This window comes from Phragmites australis, chromosome 1 (assembly GCF_958298935.1).
Source record: "Phragmites australis chromosome 1, lpPhrAust1.1, whole genome shotgun sequence".
Taxonomy (NCBI): Eukaryota; Viridiplantae; Streptophyta; class Magnoliopsida; order Poales; family Poaceae; genus Phragmites; species Phragmites australis.
The window spans coordinates 4,451,797-4,475,182 of record NC_084921.1 but is presented as its reverse complement, the minus strand read 5'-3'; the positions used below and the strand labels follow the sequence as shown (position 1 = coordinate 4,475,182).

The 23,386-nt window shown below is 45.2% G+C and overlaps 4 protein-coding genes across 5 annotated transcripts; 3 read left to right on the top strand and 1 right to left on the bottom strand.

Annotated features, from left to right (window-relative positions):
* The first annotated feature begins 2,442 nt into the window (after positions 1-2,442).
* Positions 2,443-5,651, top strand: LOC133926480 (uncharacterized). Of its 2 annotated transcripts, XM_062372555.1 has the most exons (4): positions 2,443-2,520; positions 4,179-4,692; positions 4,921-5,106; positions 5,196-5,651. In XM_062372555.1, the coding sequence occupies exons 2-4, from the start codon at positions 4,207-4,209 to the stop codon at positions 5,472-5,474; spliced, it is 951 nt and encodes a 316-aa protein (XP_062228539.1). In that variant the 5' UTR covers positions 2,443-2,520; positions 4,179-4,206; the 3' UTR covers positions 5,475-5,651. The 2 variants fall into 2 exon arrangements, with proteins under 2 accessions (XP_062228539.1, XP_062228466.1); XM_062372482.1 differs by lacking the exon at positions 2,443-2,520 and having other exon boundaries at positions 3,797-4,692.
* Positions 5,652-11,333: 5,682 nt separating this feature from the next.
* LOC133926325 (uncharacterized) lies at positions 11,334-15,273 on the top strand. The gene is made up of 3 exons (XM_062372251.1): positions 11,334-11,625; positions 13,832-13,923; positions 14,697-15,273. Exons 1-3 carry the CDS (start codon positions 11,467-11,469, stop codon positions 15,094-15,096), a joined length of 651 nt encoding a protein of 216 aa, XP_062228235.1. The 5' UTR covers positions 11,334-11,466; the 3' UTR covers positions 15,097-15,273.
* Positions 15,274-15,408: 135 nt separating this feature from the next.
* Positions 15,409-16,801, top strand: LOC133926402 (pollen allergen Phl p 11-like). The gene is made up of 2 exons (XM_062372369.1): positions 15,409-15,858; positions 16,038-16,801. Exons 1-2 carry the CDS (start codon positions 15,645-15,647, stop codon positions 16,376-16,378), a joined length of 555 nt encoding a protein of 184 aa, XP_062228353.1. The 5' UTR covers positions 15,409-15,644; the 3' UTR covers positions 16,379-16,801.
* Positions 16,802-21,128: 4,327 nt separating this feature from the next.
* Positions 21,129-23,098, bottom strand: LOC133926256 (cytochrome P450 71A1-like). Its single transcript, XM_062372125.1, has 2 exons — positions 22,006-23,098; positions 21,129-21,933 (listed from the first exon to the last, which is right to left on the bottom strand). Exons 1-2 carry the CDS (start codon positions 22,963-22,965, stop codon positions 21,325-21,327), a joined length of 1,569 nt encoding a protein of 522 aa, XP_062228109.1. The 5' UTR covers positions 22,966-23,098; the 3' UTR covers positions 21,129-21,324.
* Between the last annotated feature and the right edge of the window lie 288 nt (positions 23,099-23,386).

Genomic DNA, 23,386 nt, shown 5'->3' with positions numbered 1-23,386 from the left:
GAGCGAACGTGGTAACTCTTTTTTCTCTTAAATAATAATATAATAGATAACTAAAAAACATTCTTTATATCTGTGTGTACTTGTGTTTACATATACTGTGACAGAGAGAGAAATGTGCTAACCACGGACAATGTGGTATCACAACAGCACCAGCATTAGTGTGCAGATCTATCGACCGGGGCACATCACGTATGATTTGATTATGAACCGAAAACAGAAAGCGAAAAGGACGAATGCACATGACTCCCGATAAAGCAGTGACGAGCCTAGCCTTGCTTGCTGCCGCCCCCATCGAAAGCCAGCCCAGGCAGCACTCAAGAAACAGAGAGAGAATAATGCTATGGTATGCTATGCGTCTTTCTCCGGCTCGGCCGTGTTCGTCTCGTCTCTAGTGTGCAATGCAAGCAGTTCCTCGTAATAAGGATTATATAGTTCTTCGAGACAGTTTCTATTGTCAGGCGTGTGGTTAGGTGCTTCAAAATTATATCTCATCATATATAAGTGAACAGTACCCTATATAGCATAGGGTTTGATAGCCGGAAGTGCATCAGATTGGCCATGGCCTCGTTCCCGTGCGTTCCGTACAGCTCTGATCGGATAAAACCTGTTCAAATCCTCTTCTTTCTGACACCAAATTCGAAATTTGAAATCCAGAAGTAGTCCAGAGGTAGAGGATGGGTGGTCATGCTCCAACCCATGACAACGCGGAGAGATTACTACGTTTCGATCCGGCTAGGCTTTGGTGGACTCCGCTGAAGGCTCATCGACCATCTGTTGCAATCATCATCGACTCTGAATCTTAGAGCGAGTGGATTGGACGGTCTTTGTGTGTTCCGCGGAAGCTAGACATCACCGATACTTCTCAGACGGCATCCGGCTTCGTGTGTTTCGCTGAAGGCTTTGTGCATGTTAATTTTTTTATTCAAATTTAATTAAAAAGTTGTGCATGTTAATTTTTTTATTCAAATTTAATTAAAAAGAGAATATCACATGAAATAATAAAAATACATATAAATGGAGTATTACAAAGGAACTCACTTTTTCATCAAATAACCTAGGTTTAAAAATATTTCTATAAATTAATACATCACATGAGAATAATATTAGTGATTTTTATAGATTTTTGGGAAATTATTTGAGGAATTAAAATTACTAGAATTTATAAAAGTAGGTTTATTTGGAGAATTTTAATTAAATATTGGCTCAGACTTTATAGATCAAACTAATTAAAACGAGTTGCTAGTGAGCTCTAGTTTACTCATGAAATTGTTTAAAAAATTTGGATTATTTTTATACCCCTAAATAAAATCATGAGCTACATAAAAAAATTTAAACACACACGTACACACATACCTTGTTAGCTTCTTTCTTCACGAAGGCACAGCAAGTAGCAGTTATATTCGACATCTAAGATGTCAAATATAGTATATAGTAATATATTTGGTATCTCAGGTGCTGAATACTATCGGGCTCATGCTTTTGCAGTGTCTCAGTTGTTGAAATTGGGTTTTTCGAATTTAGGTGTATTGCACATTAATATATTATCTATTTTGATAAATAAAGTATTGTATGTTGTTTATTTTTGAATTTTTTCAAACAGCCTAGAACCACTCCACCTACTTTAGGTGGGACCAGACATGTCCAAATGGCCTGTCGGGCTAGCCCAGCACGGGCCTGATAGGCCCGGCTAAGCAATCAGGTCGTGCCATGTCGGCCCGCGTGCCGGAGGCACGGCCCACGGTACGGCCTGTGGCCGATCGTGCCGTGCCGGGCTGGCCCGGGCACGATTGCGGCACGGCGGGGCGGTCGGGTGGGGAGGGGCGACAGGGGCATCCGGGGTGGGACGGAGACGGGGGCAGCGAGGTTGGGCAATGGTGTCCGGTGCAAGGCGACGGGGGGTTGCGGCGTGGCCGGGAGACAGCGCGGCTAGGCGGGGCAGGGCGCGCTGCCGGGGCGGTGGCGACGCGGTCGGGCGGACGAGGAGGGGCAGTGGGGGTGTCCGGGGTAAGACAGAGCCGAGGCCAGGCGGCGACATGGCCGGGATGGGCGGGGTGGTCGGGAGACGGCGTGGGCAACCGAGATGAGGTAGGGTGGGTTGTCCCCGTGCTGAGCCATACTTATGTTGGTCGGGCTATGCTGTGCCGACCCGACGTGCCGTACGTTCGACCCAGACACGATCCGTCGCACGTGCCGTGATTAGATCGTGACTACAGTATCGTACCTCGGGATGACCCAGTAGATATGTCCACTTGGACAGTACTAGGAGTCAGGAGTAAACCCCGGGGCGACACCTGGACTGGACCACAGAGGCGCTCGCCGCAGACCCATCCACGCGTTGCCTGCATGGTCAAGCGGGGCCCGGGAGAAGCGTTTCCTTTCCATGCAGCTCTCCCTCTCTCTCATCCTCCTCCAGTCCTCCCCCTCCCCCTCCCCCTCCCCGTCGCAACCGTCCTCGCGTGCCACTGCTTGCTTCTTCGTCGCGGTGACCAAGACCCCAGCAGAGCAGACTCAGAGAGCTAGGTAAGAGTCTCGATCCACCTTCGCGAGATCTTCTCCTTGTCTGTCTCCTCGGTCTAGCTTGGTTTCGATCGTCTGGGAGACGGATGGATCTGAATTTTATGGCTGGGGCTGGTTCAGACAGCCGTGTCATCAACATATATAGCTTCATGCAATTTCTCAGGGTTCACTGCATCCTTCCTGTATCTGTCTTCATTCTGGTCAGAGTGCGCCTCGCACGATCCGAATGCAGCGAAAGATTTGATCTTTCTTGCATCTGTTTCGTTTCTCTCGGACAGGTTCTTGAGTCGTCAGAACAAGTTTTACTGCCGTCAGTTTGTTTTGGTGCATTCAAGATTCAGTTTGTCAAGTGCTAGGGTTAATCATATTTCTTTTTCTGTCCGTTTCATCTTGGCAAATTCAGTGGGATTTTCTGATCAACTTTTTATTTTACAAATGTAATCTGATCAAGTTCTAATTGTGAATTTTTTATGTGCTTTCTTGCTCCAACTTTAATCTGGTCTCGGAAAGTCTGTCTGTTTGTGATCCGTGAGTCTGTACCTTCTGTTCTGCTCCAGAAACGCAGTTCTCGAGAGAGAATTCGTTCCTCGTGACATGTGGCCGGATGAAGCTTTTGCCGCTTTGGTAGTAGCAATGCCACCTATCTGCCCTACTGAGCTGGTCCTACACGTGGCGCGTTTTTCTTATATTTTTCTATTCTCTCTTTCAATAAAAGCGTAAACTTTCATCGCAGAACTGTCTGCATTTTCTCTCCTTGTTTTCTTTATGCATAGTTGCAAGAAGTAAAAAAAAAAAGGGTGTCGTTGGGAGTAGTTTTGTAACCTGTATTCTTTGTTCCAGCCAGTAAGAGCCTCAAGCTGTTCGATCTGAAGCAGTGTTACCTGACACTCATGTTTTTTTTTTCCGAATCGGATCCTCCTACTCGTGTTGGATTCTGTGTTTTATTTCACGTGTCTAATTTTTTTTTATTGAATCAGACATCCGAATCTAAGTCGGATTTTGACACACATATCCGTGTCTAAGTAACACTGATATGGAGGCAAATACCTGAGGGGAATATGGGATTCTGATGCCATCTAGCACCGCAATATATTATCTGGTTTTGGTGCATCAGAGTTGTGCCGGTTTTGGATTTCTATGTGTATGCTCCTTCATTTTTCGCAAACAATGTGGTTCTAAAATTTTTCGCAAACAACCCGAGCACAAGACTTTGCTCTACTCGTCAATCCATGCGTGCGTTGTCTTCATGATGATGTAATAATCCTACCCCTTTCGCTACAATGGTAAGATTCCAAATCCAGTTGTTCTTGACGACTAGCATGGCGTTTTTGTCTCAACTGACAAAAACATCTGGCAAAGGCGTGTGTATTTGCAGTTCCTTTATTTTCTCTAGCCTTTCTTGGATGAACTTGCTAGCTTGCACACTCAGAGTTTCTGGCCCATTAGTATATCTTGTACGCAATGTTCCATACATTTCGGCAAAAGAAGTTGAAAAGGTAATGACTTTGCCTAACTTTTGTATCTTCTGCCACAGTTGTTGCAAAAGTACTTGACTTCCTTTCCTCTGCAAAATTGCAATCTTCAGAGTTCAGATGCTTTCTCTCATTCCTCTGCAAAAAAAATCAGCATAGTTGCAGCACGAACTGAATTTCTTAGTTCAGTTGATGAACAGCAAGTTTGAGTGACACCATGAAACACACGACATCGGAGTCGGACGTGACGAGCCTCGCGACGACGTCGCCACCACGGACCCCCAAGACCCCGAAGCGGCCAGCGTACTACGTGCAGAGCCCGTCGCGCGACTCCCACGACGACGGGGACAAGTCGTCGACGACGCAGACGACGCCAGTGTACAACAACAGCCCCCTGGAGTCCCCCTCGCACCCGTCCACCGGCCGGCATTCCAGGATCTCCTCGGCCACCCGCTTCTCCGGGACCCTCCGGTCGTCGTCGCCCGGCAGCAGGGCGGGCCGGAAGCGGCTGAGCTCCAAGGGGTGGCGTGAGGTCGACGCGATCGACGAGGAAGGCGCGTATGATGAGCTTGATGAGGACCGAGAGCTCCCGAGGTGCTGCGTCGTCGCCTTCTGGCTCTCGGTTTTGGTTCTGGCGTTCACCATGGTGTGCCTCGTCGTCTGGGGCGCTGCTCGGCACTACAAGCCCAGTGTAATTGTCAAGGTATTTTTTTTTCTTCATTTTGACTGTATACATTGATGTAGTATTCAGATCATCGTGAAAACTGCGATCCGTATGCATGTTCCGGTATGTCTAGAACAAAAATTCACAGCAATTTCTAGGATGCTGTGAAGATCAAGCATGATCAATGTTCAATGATCTCTGAACTTCTGAAGTTCATGTATATGTGGTTCTTGTAGCATCATACAAGTTGTGTTTCTGTTTCTGCAGAGCTTGACAGTGCATAACTTCTATGCCGGAGAAGGCACAGACCGCACCGGTGTGCCGACGAAGCTGGTCACACTGAACTGCTCACTGATGATAAGTGTTCACAACCCTTCTACAATGTTCGGCATCCATGTTTCTTCAAGCTCGATTCAGCTCATGTACTCGGAGATCGCAATCGCCAACGGTCAGGTAACATCTCTTTCAGTCACCCACCAACCAGAATTTTCCCTTCTGCAGTTTCTCCACCATATAATCTGATCCTGCCTCTTGCCCTCCAGTTTGACAAGTTTTACCAGCCAAGGACCAGCCATCGCGTCGCCTCTGTGCTTCTGCACGGCGAGAAGACACCTCTTTACGGAGCCGGCGCTACTCTCGCTTTGGCCAACACCGGAGGCACGGTGCCATTGACACTAGAATTGGCAGTCAGAACTAGAGGGTATGTGATCGGTAAGCTTGTAAGGGTGTCACACGCAAAGCGTGTGAAATGCCCGGTTGTTATCGATTCCGGCAGCTCCAAGCCAGTTAGGTTCAGTCAGAGTGCTTGCAGTTACACTTGAGGTAGGTAGTAGCTTAAGATAGAGAGGGAACTCATCTTCTTCTTCTTGGGCTCAATAATGTTTGTGATTTCATGTAGATAATTAGTCCGTTCATGACCTGATCAAGATCAACCAAACAAATGTGCAGTTTCCTGGTACTCTAAAAAATATGCAGTGCTGACATCTGCTGCAAACATGTTGCCTGTCATTTTAGCATAAGGGCTTCATTTGTCAGATTTATCTGAGTGGAATCTGCTTAAGCTTTTTCTGGTTCAAGTGGCACTTTATTATCCGTTGCGCGGGGGAAATTAAGGGGAAAAAATTGTAAAGCGCAATTTTTTTCACGTATCTCAATTTCGAAAGTTGTTTTTTCAAGTCCAAGTGGAAAAGGTGTCAAATCTTGTTTCAAGGGCTACATGCTTTGAGTTGACGAAAAGGGAAGAAGCTAACAGAGCACAACACTCTGTTCTTCCCTAACAGAGCGATCTTTTTGGTGTGATTGTGAGTGGCCTCTCTTATTTGACTCACCCTGAATGCTGAAAGCATCAGACAAGATGCAGTTTTTCCCCCCTACTTGCCTAGATCACTTCAGCTGGAAGAAGGGCAAGAACATCCTTCAGAAGTGAGAAAGGATTGTAGACAATCCTTCAGTTTGTTGGTATGGAACTATCCATCTTGAGCTTTAATCCGTTGATCAAAGCGAGAATAAGAAATCGTAGATCAGTAAGTCAATTCCAAGAAATCCTGGGCGAGGGCGGACAATGGAGGTGGAGCAGAGGAGGGCTGCACGCAGGCCGTCCAACTGCTTGTCCCCACCCCCCATGGCTTGCTGTTCTTCCTCGCATTCTTGTCCACGGTGGCGCCGCGGCAAGGGCGTCTCCAAGTGGGGACGACGGCGCCGGAGCCGGCGGTGAGTCGGGGTGCTTTCGGTTGTCGGATGGTGGCGCGGGATGTATGGCCACGGCATTGGCGGCCGTCGCCGGTGGCAGCGCGATCTCGTCGGCCGCCATGTCGCCGGCCTGGGAATTCTACAGATTGGTATTTCTGCAGAAAGCCCGTACTTTTATAAATAAGCCCTCCTCCTTCAGATGGCCAGCTCGTCCTCCCCTCCTCTAGACGATGCCGCCGCCGACGACCGCCGCAGCTTCCTCCCCGTGCACAACATCTACAAGCAGAACTTGTAATTTATCCTCCCAGCTAGCGCAAAGACAACTATGATATGTAGCAGCAAGACATCCATCCATCCAAGCGAACTGCCGGACTGGTAACAGCAGCAAGCAAGCAAGCTCTGCATCCACGTTGACGAGTTGTTCATCCCCACTTCTCCTTTTGCATTCTCCCTGAACAGATCGTATTGAAGTCTACAGTTTTATACGATGACGCGGTGCTATACTTCCCATCACTAATGAATTTATTTATTTTCCATTCAGAGTGACTGAGCAGTAAGTTAGTTTACTGAACTAATTAAGCTTTGACACTAGTGCATCATTCCAATGTCAGACCAACTTCGAAAGGTGTTCCATACTTCCATTCAGGCATTCTCCACTGATCCTCATCTTGCCTGCATTCTTCATAAATCACAGTGAAGGCCAATGTATGTCAAATGCAGGGAAAAGCAACTTTGCAACGTATTATATACGCATCCCCAATCTCGATCGTCCACTCCTAGTATCCATCCATATTATTCTCTCATCCACCTTATATTTTTTTCACCTAACTCTTAACCGCAAATTTCAACACAAATGGACGGCTAAGAAAAATGATACGTGTGCACCATACTGTAGAATTTTCCCTTTGGTCTGATGTACTCCGTTCTCTACCACGGTACTCTGCTTATGAATGCCAGGTCATCAACCTGGTCCATAATGTCAGAGCTCAGATGCAGTAGCTCCAAAGGGAAATACAGAGATGAATAACACATTTCACGCAAAGCTTTCCCACGTTTTCTAGTTACTGCACAGCTCATAGCTGGACGATTTTGCTAGGCTTCATCTTTGCTTTGGCAATTTTTGGCATTTCCAGGCTTATGTCAATAAAAACTTGTAGGTGGGGATCCTGTCCCCCCTTATTGCTAACAAAAAACTGTCCAACAATTTGCAAAAGGAAAAAAAAATATATATGCAAAAGAAGAACAAACCGGAACTAACTGAGCTTGTTCATGAATCCGCATTCTCGAGAAAATAACAAAAAGGACAAAATCAGTTCAGGAGTTGAGTGCATCTGGACCAAAACATAAGCTTGACCTTATCCTAAACTCCAAGATAACAACTAGACTAATGCTGGAGATGCCATTTCCAAATGAGATGAATTATTATTCTTTTGGAGATCTGGTGGCCCTTTTCTCAGTAGTGCCACGTAAGTAGGCACGCATCATTGGTCAATGTAGATTATACAAAGAGACTAAAAATACCACAAATCTGTAGCGTTGTGCTATTTAGAAATGGAATTCATCCGGCGTTTACACTGCCTCAATCGGCGTACAGAGTCCTCTTCCAAGGATCTACATGTTATGCAGGTGGCACTCTCCTTTGGAAAACATGGGCGCCGACTAAAGTGAAGTTCTTTGGCTGGCTCGGAATGCATGACTGTTTGTGGACTGCCGCTCGTCGGAAGCGGTTTGGTCTGCAGTCGGACGATCTCTGCACTCATCATTCACAAGCTCCAGAGACTGTGGATCATCTCCTTCTTCACTTCGTGTTGGCTCGTGATCTATGGTGGCGGGTGCTGGGGACCAATTCTTCGGTCGACAAGCTTGCGTTCATCAACTGGTGGGCCGGTCTTCGCGGTCGAGTTGCTGCCAACCTCCGGAAGGGACTTGACTCTCTAATTCTTCTCACTGCTTGACGTATTTGGTTATCGCGCAATGATATTATTTTTAACGGCTGTCGTGCCAGCTCTGACACCCTAAAGGCCCGGATTTGGGAGGACGCTGCTCATTGGTACAAGGCTGGGGCTACGAACTTAGCCACCCCATGCGATCGGCTGTGCACATTCAGCTCCATCTCTAAGTCTTGTTGCTAAGTCTGGTTGCTTCTGGTTTTAGCTTCAGGTTGACCAAGTTATGTAACAGTCTCTAAATCTATGTTTCATTTGACCGGTTAGCGGTTTTGGTATTACATAATTATAATTTACATTATTCTTCTTAATATAAAGATACGTAGCTCTTATGTATATTCGAAAAAAATTCTATAACGTTATGGACTACAATGCAGATGGAAGTACCAACTGACAGGTAAGCCGAAGCTGGCAGGTAGCGCAGCCGTGCACACTTGTGAATTGCGTTCAACCGCCAAACTTGTGAATTCTACATTCTCATCCTTATCTCATTCAATATCCTAACAGAGGAAAATAGAAGAAACGAAGAACAGGTGACGTCAGAAAACATTCATGGCATAAGCAAACTGCATAAGAAACAAGAGTTCTGTTAGAATTTTATTTTGTGAATAGTTCTTAATAAATCTCAAAGACCAATGAGCACAGAGAGGTGGTTTGGTATTTAGTCCCATATTGATAATAGAGGTGAATAAAGAATAACTTAAACAGATTTATGTCCTCCATCCCACTAGCCTATGTGGGTAAGAGGAGTAGAAGAATACACGTGTGTGCTCATTGCCTCATCGTGGCTAGGGCGAGTGCACCACACTAGAGTGAATGCTCCATTGAAATTGGGTCCAGTCATAGCTTTTTTTTTTGTAATTTTTATTCTTTTGTTGTGCAGGAAAACAATATACAGTTATATATAGAAATTATGTCAGGTAAGAGTTCAATCGTGACACATCTTAGCCACGCGATTTTATCTATATAAACTACAAACCGTCGCCACAAAAGACACACGATTTAGGGTTTTGTCTCATTCTCTCTGTTGCACCGTAACAGGTAGACTACTCTGTCCTGTTGTGTCAGCGTGCACTATCGATCGAGAGAGCAAGTCTTCACAACCCATCGCCCTTTAGATTCTACAATGGGAGAGGGTGAATAAGATTTTTGAAAAATATTTCACGCAGCTGCTCATGATCTACTTCCTCTTCACCATCTACTACTCGCGACCTACTTCGTCGTCGTTGTCACCTCCTGCATTATCATCACGAGAGCCTCTGTATCTTTTGTTGTCGATCGATTTATTCAATCTTTTATTTAAGAGTGAATTGCATAAAATTACAAGTATTGTACTATTTATAACACAAAAATACAAGTATTGTGCCTAGTAACACAAAACTAATTTCACACAAAACCCGATTTTAATTAGATTCACCCAAAACATGGTCTTATATTCCTCTAAAAATCCTAGAAATTTTTATATGTGTTTTATAATCTATATACAACCAATTTTAATTAGATTCACCCAAAAAAGTTTGTGTAAAATTTAAACTAAAATTCTCCAAAAAGTCTACTTTTATAACTCCTAACAATTGTTAGGGCATAAAATAAAATCCCAAAAATATGGGAAAATTAACTAATATTGTTTTTATATAATAGACTAATTTATAAATTAATTCTAGGCTTAAGTTATATGGTGAAAAAGTGAGTTACTTTATAAGTATATAAAGCATATTAGTGAATAACTTAAGGCTGAAAATAATTTTAAAAATTATTCTATCATATGAAAAGAATATTAGTGAATTGTACCATATTTTTTGGATTTTATTTTAGGCCCTAAAAATTGTTAGGACTTATAAAAGTAATATATTTGGAGAATTTTAATTTAAATTCTACATAGGCTTTTTGGGTGAGTCCAATTAAAATGGATTGCATATGGATTATGGAACACAAATAAAAGTTTTAGGATTTTCGGAGAAACATAAGATCATTTTTTGGGTGAATCTAATTAAATTCGGGTTTTGTATGAAATTAGTGCAAAATACTTGTAGTTTTATGTTACAAATGACACAATATTTATAGTTTTATTCAATTAACTCTTTATTTAATTATGTCTATCATGATGAGTAGTGGTACTCTACTACTCATGTTATTGAGTATATTAGAAAACTACATGTGTAGTCTAATTACATACATGTCTAAAATGTATTCTTGTTGTATCATAATGTTTATGTTGATGTTTTGTCTTGGAATTAAATTAAATCTAAAAGTGTGTATTTATATAATAAGTTCATGGCCAAGAGTATGGAGGTAAATGTGGTTAGAGGAGGAGAAGAGAGAGATAGAGAGACTGACAAAACACACTAGAGATTAGAGAATAATCATGGAGGAAGCACCATGTGAGCATTTGCATTTTCTTTCGATGCTGGGATTGCACTTTATCTGCGGTGGAAGGGGAAATAAAGGGGATCAAATGGTAAATCGTATTTTTTCATGCAGTACAAGTTGTTTTATTTCGCATCTGGTTTGAAAGTGTTAAATCTTATCTAATTGCTTGAAAAAATTAAATGGAAATTATCAAATGAGTTGGAAGTTGAAAAACACATTTTTATGAAAATCGGTAATTCTCAAGTAGAACACGGGAATACCGGCACGAGAGTTTGTATCCCAAAGAACTTTGATATTTATTTATTGCTATATCAAATTTATGGAACTGACACACCATTTAACTGACATTTTATGGCTAAGGATATCAATTTCAAGGGATATCAAATGGTGTTTTTCTTAGACAAAATAGGCAAAACATATTACCTATGTTGAAAAGTAATGGAAATATTGATATTGAGAGGTTGAACCTTTCTTGAAATCTTTTTTGAGTGAACTTTCTTGAAATCTTTTTTGAGTGAACTTTCTTGAAATCTCGAAGATAGAAGATCAATGAGGCGCTAATAATACTTTGTTTTTGTCGTTGTTGAGATAAAACCAATAATGCATAAAAATTGAGTTCTTGACTTTGAATATTCCCTCATCTGATTGGGCCTAAGCCAGTGCTAACCTCGTTCTGTCCACCTAACCCTAATTCACAGCATCGAGGAAAGAGGAACAAAAAGAAAAAAAATAAAGGGAGGGAGGAAGGCGCACACCTCCTCTCCCCTCCTCTCCCCCGTGGAATTCTTTCTTTGCTCGTCTCGTGGGGATGCGGAGGCTATGGCGATGGTACCAGCAGTGCCTGGCCTCGCACCCGGTGCGCACGCAGGTGGTCAGCTCCGGCATCCTCTGGGGCCTCGGCGACATCGGCGCCCAGGCCGTCACCCACCACTCCGCCCGCCCCGACCACCGCGCCAAGAACCCCGAGGTAGCCCCAATATGCCACCCCTACCGCTTCCTTCGTCCATCCTGGTGATATGTGGAGTCCTCCGGTGGTTCTTGGATGGGGTCGCCCCAAGATTTGTTAGCTATTCGGTTGTTCCTATTCGTGCCCTGGACTTGGGCGGTTGCTTGCGAGTTGGAACTTTTGTGTGCTATTATGACCTTGCATCTAGCAAAGAGGTCACTGTTAATGCGTAGCGTAGGTGATGGATGAATAATCGGTTCGAACAAGGTGGTTATTTGATTGGTAACAGGAAATAGTAACTCAAAAGTATCATGTTGTCGAATCCTGTGTGTGGATAGTGGTTGGATTTGTGGCTCATTTCTTCAGCTGGTGAGGTTTCCTGTAAAAGAACTAGAAGGTTCGATGGGGAACTACTGTGAGGGCGTGACGGATTAATCACATAGCTGAGGTTGATCTTCTTGTTTTGGAATGCTAAAGTCTACTTTGTCAAATCAAATCTTGTGGATGTCTCTGTATACTTATTGTGGGTGTGAGAACTCTTTTGATAAGACATAAGAGGTTGATGGCTAAAAGAGAGCTAGGATGTTTGATTGGTCAGTGATTTCTAACGTCACTTGAGTTCTGTTGGTCCTTCTCTCCATTTGGGGTAATCACGGATTGTTCAGTGGTTTTAAAGCCTTTTAATTTACTCCCAAAAACGTTTATTAGAGTAAATATGTATTGGAACAAGAAGCTTATGGCAATGATTTTTTCTTCATGAGATGGTGGTTTACTTCTTACAAGGAGCTTGACCTGCAAATTGGGTGAATTCGCTGACCATATGAGTTATTGTTGACCTTTTGGTTGTTGGGACCTTTGCAGAGGTTTTTGCCTGTGCAGTTTGCCTTTTGGGGGTCTAAATATTCCGTTAAAACATACTTACAGTTTTCATTTTTCTTAAATAGCAAAGGTTAGCCATTTCTTTGGTCTTTTAGCTTTGGATCATAGTCACAGGGGTTGGGATCGATGCCGCGTTCCACGACCCCGGAACATCATCCCAATTTGCGGGTCAAAACGAAACACGGTCATCGTCCCATTGCTGCCTGGATCGCTGTCCTGTTTCTGTTGGAGATGGAACGGGGATGCGAGAGGAAAGGGAGATGGAGGAGGTCACTGTTGGTAAGATGGAGGAGGTTGCTGTTGGTAAGATGGAGGAGATTGCCGTTGGTAAGATGCAGGAGGCCGTCGGTGCTGAACAGGACTACCTGCCACTGATGAACAGATAGGACCACGTGGCAGTGTAAGGGGGCTGTAGTGAAATTGATAGTACTAGATGGAACAGAGGTCATGGGCAACCGATATTGTTGGTCGCTGGTGGTGGATACTGGCCGGCGGCGACTGATTTGTTGCCGGTGGTGCTTTGTTGTGTGGGAGAAGAGAGAGAAAGCGAGGAGGAAACAAATACGGTGGCTGCACATGTTAGTTTTGAGAATAGAGGTGGGTTGGATGGGCCATAAGATGGCAGCCCATCTCATCTTTCCTTCTCTTCTCTTTTTTCTTTTTCTTTTTAACTTCATGGTGGATCTTCTATATCTACTAGTATGTGCCATATTATGGCTTATCGACCCGGGTCATCGACCCGGATTAGTTGGGGTCACGTCCCAAAGAACACTACCCCCCTTTGATCCACATTTTTAGACACCTGCGTCCCTTGACCCGGACCCTCGACCCTATCAACCCAGGTTTTTGGTGACTATGCTTTGGATATGCTTGTTTGTTCTTTCAGCTCTGAAACAACCAGCGTAGAGAGCTTGATTTGATTATTGTTCCAGCTAAGAATTTGGAAGGTCTGTTCTTAATCTGTAAATTACTTAACATAGTTGGTTTGTTTCCAATCGATGAAGCAGTTATTGAATTAGAATAGTTTGTTTATAATCAGAAAACCAATATTCGAACTACTTGGATCTGGATTTTTTTTAAAAAAAAAAATAATCAATGTGGTGACAGCTAAAGAGCTGGTTATCAACAAGGCGGTTTGTTAAAACAAGATCTTTATTGCTGTAAATGGTAGCTCTGTTCAAATATGAGATTTGAAATTCAAGGAATTCAGAGCATTTCGTTTGGACTTGGGGACCCTTATGAATAGTCCGACCTCCATGTGCAGCTTTATTTTCTGTTAGAATTTCTACTCCTGTTTCTTCATTCTTCTCACTGTTATCTGTTCAATCAAACTCTGTTACCTTTTCAGGATAAAGATAGAGAGTTCAAAATCGATTGGAAGCGGGTGGGCATTACAAGTTCATTTGGATTTGCTTTTGTCGGACCTGTTGGGCATTACTGGTTAGTTCCCTTGTATTTGAGCACATGATGCTACATTTACTTTTGTTATGGTTTTGTTTCTTTGTGATAATAGGATGACAAGAAGTTCCCAGAGTTTCTGCGTTATTAACAACCAAAAATTTGCGCGCATACTCCTCCTCCCTCTGTTTCACACAATCACCACATGTCGCAGATAAAGGACAAATAGAAAACAACAAGCACACTCAGATAAATGACGAAAAGTATAAGATAATAAAATAGATAAAGGGCAAAGTGAAAAGCTGTAATCCCAATCCTGCACTGATGTTATCCATTTTAGGTAATCATGTCTAGGTGACAATATGAATGGCAGTTTATGGTGTATCATAGTATTAATGAGTACTTAATTAGTTCTTGAAAATTAAAGGCACCTAAAAAAACATATGATTTGCTTGAATACGTCGTGTACTTTCTAGTTCTCTCAGGCTCATTTAGATTTGGATATTTACTACTATGTTTATTGACTACTGGTGTAATTGGGGAGCCAATGGATGTAGACATTTGTAGCAATGCATATGTTCTTTTAACATAATAAAGGACAATATAGTATTACCAACACTACAGGCATCTATGCATGAGTGCACTAGTGGTTCTTGTCTTACCGAATCTTGTCGCTTTATTTAGCTGTGTAGTCAATCGATTGCCTTGGGTTGCACAAGGGGTAGACATCAACTTTGGGTGTGGAAGTAACTTGGGCTGTACTTTGCAGTACTACATCCTGTTTTGTTCATTTGTATGCTTTGGTGGTGTTGTAGGTATGAATACCTGGACCGCTTCATCCGGCGGAGATACCAGCCTAGTACGTTCAAATTTGTTGCCTCAAAAGTTGCTGCGGATGGTCTCCTCTTTGGACCGGTAGATCTTCTCTCGTTCTTCTCATATGTGGGTCTCGCTTCAGGAAGGAGTGTGGAGCAGGTGAAGGATGATGTGAAAAGGGATTTTGTTCCAGCTCTAGTGTTAGGTGGAACCATCTGGCCTGCCGTGCAAATCGCCAACTTCCGCTTCGTTCCCGTGCGATACCAGCTTCTTTATGTGAACTTGTTCTGCCTCCTAGACAGTTGTTTCTTGTCATGGATTGAGCAGCAAGGAGATGCTTCTTGGAAGCAGTGGTTCACGTCGTTCCAGAAAATTGAAGACCACAAGGGTAAGGTTTGATTTGACTACTTGAGAGTCATGTATGGTTCGTCTGGATCAACATTTGTAAACTCTGGTTGACCCAAGAAGGAAATTGGAAAAGAGAAGGCTTGCTGCCAGCAATTGTTTATTTAGGCAAACTGCAACCATTTGCAATGAACAACAGTATCAATGTAGAGATTTCTTTTTAATCTTTAACGGGAAGGAAAAGATTGCTGAATTCTTCTGTTAGCTCAATCAAGTCCAGTGAATTTTGCTAATGCGAGCGATTGGAGTGTAACTTGATCTGATGATGGCAAGTCCAGGAAAAGATTTACTCTGTAGAGATTGCATTGCCTGCTGGGTGCAACTAGTGCCAGCCTTCCAAGTTCCGACACCATCGGTCTGTACCTGTTGCCTCGTTTCGACGTGTCAGTTGTCATGGCTATCACCGGGAGTTGGAGCACGTCATGTCGACGAAGGAAGGAGCGAGAAGGAAGGGATTGGATCGATGGTGCATGGGCGCCGAGCTCTTCCTGCGCCTGGAAACGAGCTCCACCGCCCACCCGCCCCTTTCCCACCCCGCATAAATGGGTCTCACCGTTCCCCCTTCTTCTGATCACCCATCACCCCCACCCCATCGATCGACCATGACGCCGCCGCTGCAGTCCATCGTGGTCGCCCTGCTGGCCCTCGCCGGCGTCGCGTCCGCCGAGAAGGGCGGGGGCTTCGTCGTCACCGGAAAAGTGTACTGCGACCCCTGCCGCGCCGGCTTCGAGACCAACGTCTCCACCAGCGTGCCCGGTACATAAAGCTTTCACCACGCACGCTCATGCCGCATATGCATGCAGAGCCGTAAGTGCATGCATGCATGCATACACACGTATATGTTACTGTGTGTGCAACAGTAACGACGTAGGAGTATTACATACGTGATGGGTACGCGTAAAGTTGCAATGCGACGCGGCGCATGCCGCATGCAGGTGCGACGGTGAAGGTGGAGTGCCGGCCGTTCAGCGGCGGCAAGGAGACCCTCAAGGCGGAGGCGACGACGGACGCGTTTGGGTGGTACAAGGTGGAGGTCGACCAGGACCACCAGGAGGAGATCTGCGAGGTGGTGCTGGCCAAGAGCTCCGACCCGGCCTGCTCCGAGATCGAGAAGTTCCGCGACCGCGCGTGCGTCCCGCTCACCAGAAACAACGGCATCAAGCAGGAGGGCATCCGGTACGGCAACGCCATCGCATTCTTCCGCAAGGAGCCGCTCAAGGACTGCGGATTCGTCCTCCAGCAGTACGACCTCAAGGACGCGCCCGAGACCCCATGATCCATTCATTTACCAAGAACAACGCACGCACGCACGTACATACTGAATTCATATAACTGATGGGGTCCTCGACGGCTGGCCGGCCGGCCACTCGATCCGTTCGGGCCGGCACGGTTGTTAAAGCACGCAAGGCGCCGGAGGGGTGTACGTAGGTGCGTCCGCCGGCGTCGGAGAAGACGATAAACATGTTTAATTATGACTCACTCGTTTTTTATTCTACACTGCGAGGGCAGGAATAATGGCCTCGACAATCTAATCTGTTGGGCCTGAATTTGCAGATGCTGCTCTGCCTTAATTTCCTATTCTCCTTGTGTTCTTCTTTGAGGATCTGGACCCTGTATTTCTTGTACGCTAGATAGGGCAGGCTATAATAAATCTGGGCCAACCTATACATCGTGCTTGGTGTGGGATTATATATGATACGGTCTGCCCTTTTTTGCTGAGTGTACGCAACACATCTTTGACAAATCTAAAGATATAATTTCCATATAGCAGATCTATATAGTTTCAAATGTATCAGTGGTCAAACTTTAGAAATATCTTTTTTAAAACATAACTAGTAGAAGAGCTGCCGATAATATATTAAAAAGAGAAAAGCCCAACAAGCAAAGTACATGAGGAGACCTGAAGGGGGCCTCCACAAACCGGCGAGCCTAAGCCTTGGGAAAAGGAAGCAACCACACGAGAGAAAAATAAGGGACTATTCTCATAACATGAAGCACTCTAAATGGTGCGCCCTGACAAAAATCTAGAGATCAACCTCCTTGAGGATGATGCTCAAGATCCCAGCTATCGATTTTTTCTTTGCTCTCAAAGACGTATCTCCCACTCAACAAGCATTATGAGCGACATCAATGCCTTTCTAGGATATCAAGTAAAAGAGAACAGAATATATTATTACAATTGCTTGAGTGCAACAGCACGTTGTAAACATTTGCCTCACACTTGCACTGACCATGTGGTGTTCCGGAAGCAGAGCTATACATATACAATATCTTATCGCGGAAGGATTTTTGAGGCCTCTAGGGTGTTTGGCTTCGACGGCCGTTAGATCCTGGCGAGGATGTCGATTTGGCCATCCATGTGTCCCCACCCTCAGACTTTGCTAGCGACGAAATCACTGGTCAGATAGTAGCCACCGCTCCCTGCTACCCGGCCTCCGGTGCTTCAATGCTGAAGAGGTCACTCATGAGCTCGTCCATTAGATCCCTGTCTTCTCTAGCCACTTCCCCAACCAGAGCTCTCGCGCGCTTGTCTTCCTCCACATCGGCCAAGCACTGCCTCCACCTCGCTAAAAAACTCGGGGCCACGAGCTCTTCCTGACCCCGACCGAGCCATGGTGAGCTTCTCCGTGCTCTCTTGAGCATCACGCACCCCTTCCCTCCCTCCTTCTCTCACCAAAGCGCCCTGTTGCCGTCGAGCCAAGCGCTGCACGCCATGGACACCACCAAGGTATACACTGTTGGTGGCTCAAATGGAATCCCCATGTCGTGCTTAAGCTCATGGTACCCCTCCTCGGCCGTGCTCCGCCGCCGTTCACCGTCGGCGACCGATCAAAGCTCGGTCAAACCACCGTCCCATTGGGTCAATTTTGACTGAGGTCAAACATTTTGACCTGATCCAGTGGGTCCTGGACCCGCCGATCCAAACTATAAATATGTGGATCTGGGTTTAAAAAGCATTTTAGGTATTTTGATTTTTAGGAAATTCCAGAAAATGCTGAAAGGAATATTAGTTGTATTGATAAATCGACTGAAATAATCTAAAATATATAGAAAAATATCTAGAGCTAAAAAAATATGAAACCAATTTTATTGGGTTTGTATTACTCCCTTCTACATGTTAAAATTATGTGCCAGCATAAAAGTGCTACTGTTTTTCCTACAATTAAGTGAATGTGTTAAATATTGATAAATTCATAACTAAATCCTGAGATGTCCAAAATTGGTGAAACCAATTTTATTAGTCTTCTTTTGCCATGCTCTATACAGGAAAAATATAGTTCAATTATGAAATTATTAAGACCGATCTAAGAAACAAATTAATATCATCTATATGCTGAACCAGAAATCAATCACAGCACATAGCGACTTCATTGATAATAATCATTATACTATTCATACCTTAATTGACAAATCATCTTATAAAAGACCTTTAAGGGTCGAAGAACCAATTAACTGCAGCAAATCATAAGTGTAATCATCATCTTGACCGATAACTCCACATGAGAATCGACGGAGAATACCTTCCTATAATGCACCTTTCACAATGTCTTCAAATTCTTTCCTAACTTAGTGTTTGGTTATTGCAAGTATGAGCACATGTCGTACTGAGCAAGTTATGAAGGAATAATATGCATATGGAGGCTTTAACAAGGATAAGGCTGATATGGCTCTTTTTGTATAAAATAATATTTACGTATAAACATTTAAAAAGCAATAGTAATTAAATAAATTTATATAAATAACCAACCACCTCAAGATTCTATCCATTCTAACTTAACCAACTGACCACCTCAACCAAGGTTCTAACCACCCAGATCGAACACACAACACTTCAACCATGGCTCCCACAACTAACGTTGAACCACTAACAAACCAACCTTAATCACGATTCCCACCATCGTGATTGACCCATACCTCAACTATGATCACCACAATTGACCATACTAACTAAATCATCAAATTATAATCATGATAAGTTATTTATGCCGCTTGTGATCGTGAGCACGACTGAATATCCAGTTTTAACTATGTAGAGGTTGTATTTTACTCACAAGTTATGATTTTATCACTCGCAAGCAGGTGACTAAAGCCTCTATTATGTCCGCGTTAGCTAGACGCTTACATACTCCCGAGATGTGTGGCCAGGAGATCACTATAAAGCCTTTACCATGCCCCTCCCAGCACGTGTCTACCCGCTAAGGTTTCACCGCTACGTGATTCCATCTCAACAACGGATGCCCCCTCTTGCGCCTTACAGATCTAAGAAAGCCCATCCCTTCCATTTCCCGTACCACTAAATGTTCTACACTATGCTGCGAGTAAAGCAAATTACTTAGCTAGATCCGTCTTATAATAGGCTTGTGGTTGTATTGTAAATACAAAAAGATCACCTTACGAACTGTTCCTTAGATTTGAGCAAGACTACCACTTTTCCCAACCGTACGTCACCTACCGATATAGCACATGCTCAAATCCCTATGCCATGTTGCTATAAAAATTATTCCATCATATTTTATCATCATTGCACATGGCTATTATCATATTCGTGAAACAATTATCATGACTTCCATCCTAAAGCAAGGCTAAGCATCATCTATCCTTCCATAACCTAAAACCATACTATGACGAAAAGGATGATAAAGAAAACTAGGATAAAACATAACTCTTGGGATTCTCAACATATTATTAGTATGCATGTTTGTAAAATAAAATATTTGTAAAACTAGGATAAATATGTTCAAGAATACAACTTGCCTTCACTCGACTCAATTGGGTTTTCAAAGTCTTGATCTTGAAATCCTTGCAGCTCCTCCGGAATGTTAGCGTCTACTCGTGAACACAAACAAAAAGGCACACACCAATAAACACCAAGATCTAAAAAGAATCAAGTATCACACAACAAACATCATCGCATATAAGATCACGCTTTTTTGGATAATCTGGCAAAAGAACGAGCCAAGACAAAGCTACAATTAACAAGTTATGATTATCTAAATATTAAAACAGAACTAAAAAGATTATCTATAGATTAAATTATGTTGCTAAGAATTCTCTAGAATTTTTCAAAGCCATCTATGATTTTCTAAGATTTTTCTAGCATTTATTTGCATTATCAAACTATTTAAAACTATTAAATAGAATTAAATAAACCTAATAAACAACATTAAACAATATCAAAAATTAATTTGCTAATTGTTATTATTTTTACACTGGAAATCCATTTATTATGTAATATTTACTAATTATGACATCAGCAACACAATTAAAACAAATAAAAGAAAAGAAACGCTGATGACACATGGCTCTTTAAGCTGATTGGCTTGATAACACGGCGGACACGTCGATCGCATGCGCCTAAGTGTTTGCCATGTCATCAGTCGACTGGGCTATGTTGCTGACTGGGATTATGTATGACATGTGTCGGCTCAGGATTGGTTGCTGAAGGGGTATGAAATAGATCTAATCGTGACCGTGCGCTTTGGATCTAACAGCTAGAAGAGATGGCAGCCGGAGGGAAGATGACCGACGGTAGAGGAAGCTCGGGCACAACAGCGGTGTTGCCGGAGTTCTGGTGGAACGACGCTACGATGGGCTATGGTCAATGGCAAGCGACGGAATAGCACCAGGAGTAGATAAGGATCTCACCTCGGGCAACAGCGGGATCGGAGAGGTGGTGACGGCGGCTGGGCTGGCTTGTGGGTAGCCCATGCGGGAGAGACAGGAGCAGCAACAGCTTGGGCCAGTTGGCCGTGCATTCCAGGCGGAAGAGAAGAGAGGGAGTTAAAGAAAGAATGGGCTGACAGTCTAAGTTGGTTGAGGGGAAAGGAGAAAGGAAAAGACAGGGTTGGCCGGCAGGGTTGGGCTTCGGCCTGAAAAGCTTTTTTTCCCTTTCCTACCTTTTCTATTTCTGTTCTCCCACATATGCAAGTATATACATATACAACACATACTCTTCTCTTCATACTTTATATTAGCTCACATAAACAGTCAATCAACCATCAAACAACCAATTATATGCACACATATATATATATATATCTGTAAATATTTTTTCATGAAAAATGGCCCTTAATGTATATATGCATTTATATACATAACACAAATACTCACATATGTATATGTATAAAGGCACATATACACACTTAGAATTTTATTTAGTTTTTTGCAAAACCTTTTATTTTCTTTATATATTTTTTGGTTTTGAAAATTTGGACTGTCAGCTTAAGGGATCCATGGTTTAACAACAAGCAGCACACCGGACTTGATATGCACGGACATCCCGTTCATCTCGCTCATGTCCAGCGATTTGCGCTCCGTCTGGGCCCAATCAAAATGGTACAGCAAGCTCGCCAGCGCCATCGCGATGGTTGCCTCGGCGAACCCGATCCCGGGGCACCCCCTCCTCCCGGCGCCGAACGGCACCAGCTCCAAGTGCTGCCCCTTGTAGTCCACGGAACTGTCCAGGAACCTCTCCGGCACGAACTCCTCGGCCTTCTCCCACGTCACGGGGTCCCGAGCGATGGCCCACGCGTTGATCACGACGCGCGTGCGCGCCGGGACGTGGTACCCGAGGATCTCGGTGTCCGCCGGCGGCTCGCGGGGCACCAGAAGCGGGATTGGCACGTGCAGCCGGAGCGTCTCCTTGACCACGGCCTTCAGGTAATGCAGGGCGTCGAGGTGGTCCTCGGTGACGCTGCCCGTGGAGCCGACGTCGACGGCCCCGCGGATCTCGTCCTGGACCCTGCGCATGGCGCGCGGGTGGGTGACGAGCTCCGCCATGGCCCATTCCATCACCGTGTAGGTGGTGTCGGTGCCCGCCGCGAACATGTCCTGCTTGAAAGGGATCGATCAGCTAATGGCACGCGGGTACAACTGAATCTGATGTGATGGATGCATGTTTACCAAGATAATGGCCTTGATTTCGTTCGTCTCGAGACGGATGCCGTACTCCTTGTCATTCTTGTGCACGTCCAGCAACACGTCCACGAAGTCCCGGTGATCGCCGTCGCCGTCATCTCCTATCTGCCGATTCACATGAGGCCTGCAGCGGTGATCGTCAATCACCTTCTCGAGCAAGCCGTCAAGCGCCTCGAACGTCCATCTAATCCTCCCCTCAAGCCCACGCATGGCGTCCACCCAGCCCAGCCACGGCAGGAACTCCCCCACCGGCGTCGTCCCAAGCAGCTCCTGGAACTCGTTGAACACCTTCCTCAGATTGCGGTGCTTGTCACCGTCGTCGTACAAGCTGCGCGCGCTCTCGTCGCCGAACGCGGCGCGCGACACGACGGTGTTGGTGTAGACGATGAGGAGGTTGCTCAGGTCCACGACCGCGCCCGCCAAGGCGTGGGCGCGGACGTGATCGACCAGAGCGGCGGCCTCCTGCTCCCGGACGCGGCGGAAGGACTGGATGCGGCGCGCGCTGAGCAGGTGCACCACGCAGATGCGCCGCGCCTGGCGCCAATACTCGCCGTAGGGCGCGAACGCGACGTCGCGCCCGTAGAGGAGCCGGTCGGCCACGGCGCTCCTGGGCCGGCTAGCGAAGGCCAGGTCGCGCGTCTTCATCACCTCCTCTGCGGCGGCCGCGGAGGACACGAGCACGGTGGGCACGCGGCCCAGCCGGAGCAGCACGACGGGGCCGTGCGCAGCGGCCACGGACCGGAGCGCCCTGTGAGGCAGCGTGCCAAGGAGGTGGAGGTGGCCGAGCAGCGGGAGTCCCGGCGGCGACGGCGGCAGCCTCCGTCCGTTGCCGCCGCCACGGCGCTGCGGAGGAGCAGGCTTCTTGCCGGAAAGGAGGAGGATGTACAAGAGAGGGACGACGATGGTGAGCAGGAGAACGACCAATGCCACAAGCGAGACGGCCATGTCCGAGTGACCGCTCTCCCCGTCAGCGCGGACAATTGGTGAATGGTAAGCGGCGTGCGCATTTAGACTGGTGCGTGCATGTAGCGACTAGAAAAGATCTGAGGCCTTTGTCATTTCTCGTACGTGGATTAAATTTAGGATTAAAAAGGATCTGAAGCCTTTTTAATCCTAAATTTGAGCGGTCTGAAATCTCCAGTCTTCTTCAGTCGACAGAGCTTGAATGCGCCAGCAAGGTTCTCATCGCGATTTGAGGGGTTTGGGGTCTTGGGCATGTGCTCCTGGGCTCAGAGGATGAGCGGGCTAGCAGGCCGGTCTGGACTTGTGGTGGACGGTATTTCAAATATCGACCGCCCTTATCTCAGATTTCCCTTCATTTTCCATTGAAAATTGTCACCAATTTTTTTGAAACAAATCAATGAGA